General features: G+C 53.0%; 1 protein-coding gene across 1 annotated transcript in view; it reads left to right on the forward strand.

Moving 5' to 3' along the window:
- The first annotated feature begins 22 nt into the window (after positions 1 to 22).
- The window catches only part of tecpr2 (tectonin beta-propeller repeat containing 2), a 15,590-nt gene continuing 5,629 nt past the window's right edge, over positions 23 to 9,983 (forward strand). Inside the window, exons 1-14 of the mRNA XM_060051401.1 lie at positions 23 to 201; positions 571 to 688; positions 909 to 1,049; positions 2,553 to 2,681; positions 3,194 to 3,325; positions 3,877 to 4,034; positions 4,262 to 4,412; positions 5,037 to 5,189; positions 5,509 to 5,638; positions 6,097 to 6,591; positions 7,189 to 7,357; positions 7,889 to 8,111; positions 8,697 to 8,897; positions 9,378 to 9,445. Coding sequence (XP_059907384.1) covers positions 608 to 688; positions 909 to 1,049; positions 2,553 to 2,681; positions 3,194 to 3,325; positions 3,877 to 4,034; positions 4,262 to 4,412; positions 5,037 to 5,189; positions 5,509 to 5,638; positions 6,097 to 6,591; positions 7,189 to 7,357; positions 7,889 to 8,111; positions 8,697 to 8,897; positions 9,378 to 9,445 — 2,231 coding nt within the window. The 5' untranslated portion in view covers positions 23 to 201; positions 571 to 607. The remainder of the gene's footprint in view (positions 202 to 570; positions 689 to 908; positions 1,050 to 2,552; positions 2,682 to 3,193; positions 3,326 to 3,876; positions 4,035 to 4,261; positions 4,413 to 5,036; positions 5,190 to 5,508; positions 5,639 to 6,096; positions 6,592 to 7,188; positions 7,358 to 7,888; positions 8,112 to 8,696; positions 8,898 to 9,377; positions 9,446 to 9,983) is intronic.

Here is a 9,983-nt window from a genome sequence, read left to right on the forward strand (position 1 = left end):
TCGTTATGTTCTGCCTTCTCATTGGTCGCCAATTGGTGGCGCAGTTCAGCAAGGACGTGCGGTTTGTTGACATCGGAACAGCCTCTGAAACGCTGCAATGTTTGTCTTTCAAGACACAATGTTGAAGCTGAGCAATGTCATCCGTGTCGTTTTGAATCCAAATATCATCCACGGTATCATCCTATTAGAAAGACACATTCTGTAAGTTTGTTTTATATCTGGGTCATTATTGGTAGCGATAAGGGTTTCCTGCTGCTATCCGGGCTAATAATGCTAGCCTTCCGCCCATCCTGTGCCATGCACAGCCCAAATAATCAAATGTTGTCTTTTAAATTACTCTAATCAACTGTGTATACTGCGTTACTGCAAACTGCACCAGCCTGTGTGGTTGATAGATATATGCGTGTCACTCAGAGTAGAATGACATTTTTATAGTGCATAGTTAATATTGATATAACATTAATATACTTGCCCAACAACGGAGCATAGTCATCACACAACATGATATGTATAATGCAGACATAAGATTGGTTTGTCAATATTCTAGTAAAGCTTTTTTTTATTGTTTAGCACAAGCTATTTAGCTGGCCCATCCTCGCTTTGAGCCATGGCAACGCCGACCCCCCCACAGTCCATCCTGAGGGAGTTCTGCCCTCTGTACTACTTGCTGAACAGCATCCCAGAAAAGGTACCCCGACCCCCCCCCCCCCCCCACACACAAACACACACACACACACACGCACATCACATACAGATCAGAAGGATTAGTATAGTCATATGAAGGATTGAGATTTTGTATACCTCAACAAGGTCATTATTTATTTTTAAGGTGAAGGTGATACCTTTACAAATGAATGTCCTCAAAGATGGTCCGTCCCTGGTTGTACCGTGTTTCTGTACGGCTCCAGGTCCAGAAGGGTTTCCGCTCCGTGTTGGTGTACCTGACTGCGCTGGACAGCAGCCGGGACTTCATCGCTGTGGGCAGCAGCATCGGAGTCCTCTATCTGTACTCCCGCCGGCTCAGTCACATGGACAAGCACCACATCAAGGTGAGCTGTCTGTACTGCACACCACATCAAGGTGAGCTGTCTGTACTGCACACCGCATCGGGGTTAGCTGTCTGTACTGCACCCCACATCAGGGTTAGCTGTCTGTACTGCACACCACATCAGGGTTAGCTGTCTGTACTGCACACCACATCAGGGTTAGCTGTCTGTACTGCACACCACATCAGGGTTAGCTCTCTGTACTGGACACCGCATCAGGGTTAGCTGTCTGTACTGCACACCACATCAAGGTTAGCTGTCTGTACTGCACCCCGCATCAGGGTTAGCTGTCTGTACTGCACACCGCATCAGGGTTAGCTGTCTGTACTGCACACCACATCGGAGTTAGCTGTCTGTACTGCACACCTCATCAGGGTTAGCTGTCTGTACTGCACACCGCATCGGGGTGAGCTGTCTGTACTGCACCCCACATCAAGGGGAGCTGTCTGTACTGCACCCCGCATCAGGGTTAGCTGTCTGTACTGCACACCTCATCAGGGTTAGCTGGCTGTACTGCACACCGCATCAGGGTGAGCTGTCTGTACTGCTTACCACATCGGGGTTAGCTGTCTGTACTGCACCCCACATCAAGGGGAGCTGTCTGTACTGCACCCCGCATCAGGGTTAGCTGTCTGTACTGCACCCCGCATCAGGGTTAGCTGTCTGTACTGCACACCACATCGGAGTTAGCTTTCTGCACTGCACACCACATCAAGGTGAGCTGTCTGTACTGCACCCCGCATCAGGGTTAGCTGTCTGTACTGCACACCACATCGGAGTTAGCTTTCTGTACTGCACACCGCATCAAGGGGAGCTGTCTGTACTGCACCCCGCATCAGGGTTAGCTGTCTGTACTGCACCCCGCATCAGGGTTAGCTGTCTGTACTGCACACCACATCGGAGTTAGCTTTCTGTACTGCACACCGCATCGGGGTGAGCTGTCTGTACTGCACACCACATCAAGGTGAGCTGTCTGTACTGTATCAGTCACATGGACAAACACCTCATCAAGGTGCGTTAGGTTAACCCTAACACTACACTAGAAAATATTGGGATGCTTTCCCTTCAAACCGTTAATATATACTGTATATATATGTATTTATTTTTTTTGATATTTAAGGCATTATCATATAGGAATATGATAATGCCTTATCATATTCCTTATTCCATATTCCTTACAAATCATTCATAATATCTTGGATATAGGAAATTATTTTTAATTTGATATGAATACTTGAATTATAATAATGATATACATATGATATAAACATGAAACTAATTATTTAGAAAAATCATCTCTCGAGGCACGGTCAGAATTTCCCCCAGAAATCATGTATATATTCTCATTCTATATGGTCTCATACTTAATCTTGTGTGCGTGTGTGTGTGTGTGTGTGTGTGTGTGTGTGTGTGTGTGTGTGTGTGTGTGTGTGTGTGTGTGTGTGTGTGTGTGTGTGTGTGTGTGTGTGTGTGTGTGTGTGTGTGTGTGTGTGTGGGCGTGTACAGGGAAAATCTGAAGCTATTACAGCAGTGAAACTCCTCAGCTGTTTTGACGATCTTGTTGCTGTGGGAACGGCATCAGGACGGGTTACGGTGTTCCAGCTCGTATCTCAACTTCCTGGCCGGAATAAGCAGGTATAGGAAGTGCAGGAGGAGGTCAGGAAATACAGTGGGTAGGAAAATAAGTACAGTAGGAAGAACAGAAAGTACCGTGGGAAGGAAAGGAAGTACAGTAGGATGGACAGGAAAAACAATGGGAAGGACGGGAAGTACAGTGGGAAGGACATTAAGTACAGTAGGAAGTTTAGAAGGAAGTACAAGAAGCAGTGCGTTTCAAACTGTGGGTCGTGACCAATAAGCAAGGCACCACGTGGATGATGTGTGTCACGTCAGTGATGATCTTGAGAATGTTTGAAGTCTCACAAGGGGAACACGAATTACCAATAGAGAAATGTTTATCATCCCACTTTCAGGAAGTATTTTGTTACTTATTTTACTGCGCCCTGCTGTCTGGGCCCTGGCAGGCCCAGACTAGCAGGGCCCAGACTGCGACCAGCCTGGGACCCTGCTAGGCCCTGCAGTGATCAGAGGGTTGGTAGTGCAGTCGCTGGTTAAAAAGGCAGGCTGACCGCTGGCTGTCTCCCTAGCTGCGGCGCTTCGATGTGCTGGGCCTCCACAAGAGCACCGTGACCTGCCTGGCCTGGAGCACCAACGGGGCCAAGCTCTTCTCCGGGGACGACAAGGGCCGGGTGGTCTTCACCGCCCTGGAGCTCGACAAGGTCCAGCTACAACACAGCCGCACGCGCACGGGCACACACACACACACACACACACACACACACACACACGCAAGGGCATGGACGCACACAGAGGCACGCACGCACTTTACAAACATAGCAAGATACAAAGCATCACACAACAACAACATAATTTAACACAACATAACGCAGCACAACGTAACGCAACAGAAACACAACACAATGTACCACAACAGTACACAACATGACTTCACGACAGAAAACAATGCCAATACATATTTGATACACTGTATGACGGCATTATCAAACACAAGAAAACATCCATTTTAAATGAGATCCATTTTACCCAAGATCCCAACCATAACGTTTGTGTGTGTGCGCGTGTCTGTCCGTCCGTCTGTCTGTCTGTCTGTCTGTCTGTCTGTCTGTCTGTCTGTCTGTCTGTCTGTCTGTCTGTCTGTCTGTCTGTCTGTCTGTCTGTCTGTCTGTCTGTGTCTCTGTCTCTGTCTCTGTCTCTGTCTCTGTCTCTGTCTCTGTCTCTGTCTCTGTCTCTGTCTCTGTCTCTGTGGTAGGGGGAGTGTAAGCCGGTGATATTCCTGGAGGAGGCGTCTGGGATCGTCCAGCTGGAGTACAGCCACACGGTGCTGTTGGTGTGCAGCCAGCAGAGGGCGCTGTTCTTTTCCACCCAGCAGCAGGTCCTGCAGCAGATGGGGACCAAGCCAAGGAAGAGGTCAGAGACCCGGTTTTCTCTGGGCTATCCCCCTGCCCCTTCTTTATTTATAGACCTAATTAAATACATAAACCTTCGGATCCTAATAATTCTGAACCCAAAATCGCTACACAAGCCTTATCTAATATAGTTAGAATTATTATTCATATTGTGACTATACGTCTGTGTGTGTGTGTGTGTGTGTGTGTGTGTGTCCTGACTGCGTGTGTGTGTGTGCGTGGGCGCAGTGGGCGGTTCGGGGCTTGCTTCCTGCCCGCTCTGTGTAAGCAGAGCGACCTCCAGGTGCTGGCTGCGCGGCCTGGCTTCAGGCTGTGGAGGGCCGACATCCAGGGCCTGGCGGAGGACGCGCAGCTCTTCAAAGACCTCTCCAGCACTCCCGTAGGCTCCTGTTAGCACACAGCTAGGCTAACACGTTAGCACACAGCTAGGCTAACACATTAGCACAAAGCTAGGCTAACATTATAGCACACGGCTAGGCTAGCATTATAGCACACGGCTAGACTCACATTAGCACAAAGCTAGGCTAAAATTAGCACAAAGCTAGGCTAACATTATAGCACATAGCTAGGCTAACATTATAGCACACGGCTAGACTCACATTAGCACAAAGCTAGGCTAAAATGAGCACAAAGCTAGGCTAACATTATAGCACACAGCAAGGTAAAATTTAGCACAAAGCTAGCCTCACTTTAGCACAGAACCAGGCTGACATTATAAAGCTAGGCTTACATTAGCAAAGATATCCGCAAACATTTTAACAACCAGCTCTGCTAAAATTAAGTACTGAGCTAGGCTTACAATAGCATGCAACTAGGCTAATATGAGCATAAAGATAGGCATTCGTGCATACTAGGGTAATAGGGTAACATTGTAATCTGGTCCTCATTAGCGCTAAGTAGAAATCACAAAAGTCATATCCGGGCACATTACAGCATGGTCCTCTTAGCATGGAGCCAGGCGAATACGTCTACCTGTCTGTTCACCTATCCGTCCGTCTGTCAGGTCCCGGAGTTCCAGTTGTTCCCCCGGCCGTCCACAGCCGGTGCTTACCACCCGGCAGAGAGACAGCTGGGTCTGCTGTCCTGTTTCCATAGAGACGGCTGGCTGCTCAGCTGGAACGAATACAGCGTCTATGTCGTCGACTGTCTTAACGAGGTGCCTCCATTATCCTCTTCGTTTTTTGCTAACTGATAATTAGCTTTCATTAGCGATAGTACCGGATCTATAATAACTCCTCTATAGTGATCTATTAGATGTAAGGTATTTGTACTGGTGTAAGGGTATTAGTTAAGGTACTGGTATCGTCAAGGTATGGGTTAAGGTACTGGTATTGCCAGGGTATGGGTTAAGGTACTGGTATTGCCAGGGTATGGGTTGAGGTACTGGTATTGTCAGGGTACTGGTTGAGGTACTGGTCTGGGTTGAGGTACTGGTGTGGGTTGTCCGTGTGGTTAAACTCGTGTGTGGCGTCCAGGTGGTGATCGGAGCTCTGGAGAGCTGTGGGGACATCGTGGCCGTGTCCTCGTGCCAGAACGAGGTGTTCATCCTGAAGGGAGACCGAGACATCATCCGGGTCTCCAGCTGCCCCGAGGGACAGACCCCCTGTAAGACCCCCTACACCTCTACTGCTGGACCCCCTCTCCTGGTGCACCCTAGCCTGCCTATTGCCAGACCAACGCGCAATCTACGATTTTCTTCAGCACCAGAGGCGGGATCAACAGGCGGAGTTCAAACGACTCTGTACCGCAATTGGCTGCCTGCCGTCGCTTCCCTGTCGTCATTGTGTTAAACCAGCCAATAGCGCACCAGGGGGAAAAGCCAGCTCGGTGATTGGCTCCCGTAAGAGCGGATCGGAAGCAGGAAGAAATGTATTGCACTTCTCCAAGACCCTTCTGCAGGGCGAGTTCAAATCGCCGCCAGAATGGGCGGGGCTTCCCAGTTTAGCCGCACCCCTCTACTGCTGCAACCCCTCTACTGCTGCACCCAACTACTGGTTACCAGTACCGCTCTACTGGTAACCAGTACCGCTCTTTTCTCTTCTCTCTCTCTCCTCCTCTCGTAGCGTCTGATTCGTCCGCCGGCCTCGCGTCGCCTTTGACCACGCCCACTGTTCTCTCTCCACCAATCGGTTCGGTGGAAACGGCCCAGCCCATCAGAACCATGGCCATCGTCATGGAGAAGCAGGACGCGGGCGTAGGAGCGAGGAGCGCCGGGGAGGAGGAGGAGGAGCCGGAGGAGGAGGTGGAGGAGGAGGAGGTGGAGGAGGAGGTGGAGCCGGAGGCGGTCGAGGGTTCCGCGCCCCACGCCGTCGGCTCCCGACGGGACCTGCAGCTGCTCTTCCTCCTGCCGGTCGGGGAGCACTCCCCCCAGCGCGGCTCCACCCACAGCCGCAGCAGCTCCGTCACCTCCTGGGACAGCGGCTCCACCTCGCTGACCCCCGACCTCTCTGAGCTGGGCTCCAAGCGCTACAGCGCCTCCCTGGACCCGGAGGAGCTGCAGCAGGAGCTGGTGGTGAAGGCCATCCGCGTGAAGAAGAGGATGAGGAGGGGACGCAAAGGTCGGAAGCCTGTCTGTCTGCTGCCCTGTCTCACTGCGGGGCTGTCTCCCCCCCGCTCAGAGACCCTGACAAAAGGCTCAGATCTGGTCCCAAAAAAATTCACATTCAAATTTCATAATTCATCGTAATGGGTCCGTAAACCCCTTTGTGGACCCATAATAACACCTTGAGAGCCTTTCATGTTTTAAGCCTTAAACCATGATAGTCTCTCAGGGGTGTATCTAGATATGTTCAAAGTAAGTAATACTGTAGTTGTGAACAAAGCCTGAAACTACCAAAGGTTCAGGTCTTGAATGAGTTTAGCATGAGTGCTTGGTCATTGTTGTAAAAGTAACACAAGCATGTGTCTCACCCTCTACCTGTCTCTCTGCTTGTGTGACGATCCATCCACCTGTCTCTCTACTTGTGCATAAATCATCCTACCTGTATCTCTGCCTGTGTGTGAATCACTCTCTCTGCCCCTGTAAAGCCCTCTACCTGTCTCTCTCTCTGCCCGTGTAAACCCCTATACCTGTCTCTCTCTCTGCCCGTGTAACTCCCTGTACCCGTCTGTCTGCCCGTGTTAACCCCTGCGCCCGTCTCTCTGCGTGTCTGCAGACAGCTGCAGCAGGAGGACCGTTTCAGACGGGGGCTGGTCCGAGCCCATGGCGGGTGTGCAGGACGGGGCCGGTAGCCACGGTAACCCTCAAACCCAGCAGCCCCTCCTGGAGCACCGCCCCCCCGAGCCTGAGCCCAGCCGAACCCAGGACCTGCGGACCACGTCGGGGTAAACGGCGCCCCCTCACAGCCCGGAGAGGCTGCACCTTAACGCAGCGCGTGTGTGTGCCGGCTGCTTATCAAGCTGGATGGTTTCTCTCACAGCACAGCTGGACAGCCAAGTCTCTTAGACACGGATGTATAACGTATAATGTCACTAATGTGTCAGGTCCTACGGAGGTCCATGTGTTAGATTGTCTCCCGGTTCTTCTGAATTTAAGAGATTACCTTGATTACCATTTTGAGAAAAGTTTTAATGAAGAATTGATTATAATTCACTCACCCTCTCTCACCCTCCCTTACCCTCTCTCACCCTCTCCTACCCTCCCTCACCCCCTCTTACCCCCTCTTACCTTCTTGCCCTCCCTCCCTCCCTTACCCTCTCTTATCCTCCCTCCCTCCCTCACCCCCTCTTACCTTCTTGCCCTCCCTCCCTCCCTCACCCCCTCTTACCCTCTCTTATCCTCCCTCCCTCTCCTACCCTCCCTCACCCTCCCTCACCCTCCCTCACCCTCTCTTACCCTCCCTCACCCTCCCTCAGCTCAGAGGCCGGCCCCCTCTCCCTCCCTCCCCTCCTGCTGGGGGACCCCCCCGACCCCGCCGTCCCCCCCACCCCGGACGTGGACCTCCTGCTGGAGTGCAGCTTCTCCTACCTGCAGGCGTCCCAGGACCCGCCCCCCGGCCCCGACCTGCTGCCCAATGGGGAGGGCGACGAGGAGTTCCTCAGCCCTCTCATTGGACCAGAGGAGGAGGAGGAGGAGGAGGTGGGTGGGAGAGGGGAGACGAAGGGAGGGGATGAACTGGACCTCCTGCGGTGTTGTGCTCCGGGCTGGCGCCAGGGTTGCCAGATTGGGCCCGATTTTTCACCGGGCTGGCGCCAGGGTTGCCAAATTGGGCAGGAAAATCTGGCCCAATCTGGCAACACAGATTTGACTATGCATGCTGCAGCCAGTAACTCGGGTTCCCAGTAACTTGGGAGGGAGATCTGGGCCAATCTGGCAACCCTGGCCGGCGGGCCATGTTAACACCCCGTCAAATAAGATAATACTTCATCCGTCCCACACAGGGAAAGTTGGGAAAGATGTTATGTTCTGTTATGACGCGGGCAGCAGTAGCTCAGAAGGTAGAGCGGGCCAGCTGGTCACTAAGTAAAAAAAATAATGTCATGTTGCAATGCATTGTGGGTTACAGTCGGGACAGAAGTGTCCGCCCCAGATTTTCCTGCCCAATCTGGCAACCCTGGCTGCAGCGTGCTGCAGCCAGGGTTGCCAGATTGGGCAGGAAAATCTGGCCCAATCTGGCAACCCATATTTTACTAGGGGGCTGACTGAGCCCCTGTGGTCCGGCAGGACGCGGCGCCCCCCTGTGGCCGGGAGGACCCCCTGTTCCACTCCACCGTGTCCACCCTGGACCCCGAGGCCAGCGACGAGGAGGAGGACATCTACCGCTGCAGCGGAGCGCCCCCCGGTGGAGAGCCGGGGTACTGCCGCCCCGGGGGGCCCCCGGGGGGGCCGGCCGAGGAGGACCAGCGGTCACCGAAAGGAGACCAGGTGGGGCCTGGGGAGACCAGGGGGGGAGACCAGGGGAGGGAGACCAGGGGAGGGAGACCAGGGGAGGGAGACCAGGGGGGGAGACCAGGGGGGGGGGAGACCAGGGGGGACCAGGGGAGGGAGACCATGGGGGGAGACCAGGGGAGGGAGACCAGGGGGGGGGAGACCAGGGGAGGGAGACCAGGGGAGGGAGACCAGGGGGGTGAGACCAGGAGGGGGAGACCAGGTGGGATCTGGGGAGACCAGGGGGGTGAGACCAGGAGGGGGATACTAGGGGGGGGAGACCAGGGGGGGGAGACCAGGGGGGGAGACCAGGGGGGAGACCAGGGGGGGGAGACAAGGTGGGAGAGACCAGGTGGGTCAGAGCAGGACTTACGTGTGTGTGTGTGTGTGTGTGTGTGTGTGTGTGTGTGTGTGTGTGTGTGTGTGTGTGTGTGTGTGTGTGTGTGTGTGTGTGTGTGTGTGTGTGTGTGTGTGTAGCTGGCAGAGTGCTGGATGGGGTACCCTGGTCCAGGCTGTGGCATCCTGAGTCTCCATGTGACTGACAGGTGAGGGGTTCAACCTAACTTTAAGAACAGTAACTCATCCCACAGTACAGAGGCGTGTACACCAGGTGGCGCTCTGTGCTTCAAATGTGTGTGCGTACAGCTACGTGCGCCGTTGTGTGTATTACAGGTGTGTGTTTGGTTTGTATCATGGGTGTGTTACAGGAATGTCCGCTGTTGTGTGTGTGGGTGTGGGTTATGGGTGGGTTACATTATGTGCGCTGTTGTGTGTATTACAGGTTTGTTTCGGTTTGTATTATGGCTGTGTTACAGGTATGTGTGATGTGTGCTGTTGGGTGTATTATAAGTGTGTGTGGGTGTGTGCCAGGTGTGTATTATGGCTGTGTTACAGGTATGTGTGATGTGTGCTGTTCGGTGTATTATAAGTGTGTGTGGGTGTGTGCCAGGTGTGTATAATGGCTGTGTTACAGGTATGCATGCTGCCGTTTGTGGGCCCCCTGTGCCCACTCAGGGGCCCCAGACCAACAGAGTGCACTCCACAGGGACATGAGCCAAGGCTCGCCCAGTTCTCTGGAATTTA

This window comes from Gadus macrocephalus, chromosome 5 (assembly GCF_031168955.1).
Source record: "Gadus macrocephalus chromosome 5, ASM3116895v1".
Taxonomy (NCBI): domain Eukaryota; kingdom Metazoa; phylum Chordata; class Actinopteri; order Gadiformes; family Gadidae; genus Gadus; species Gadus macrocephalus.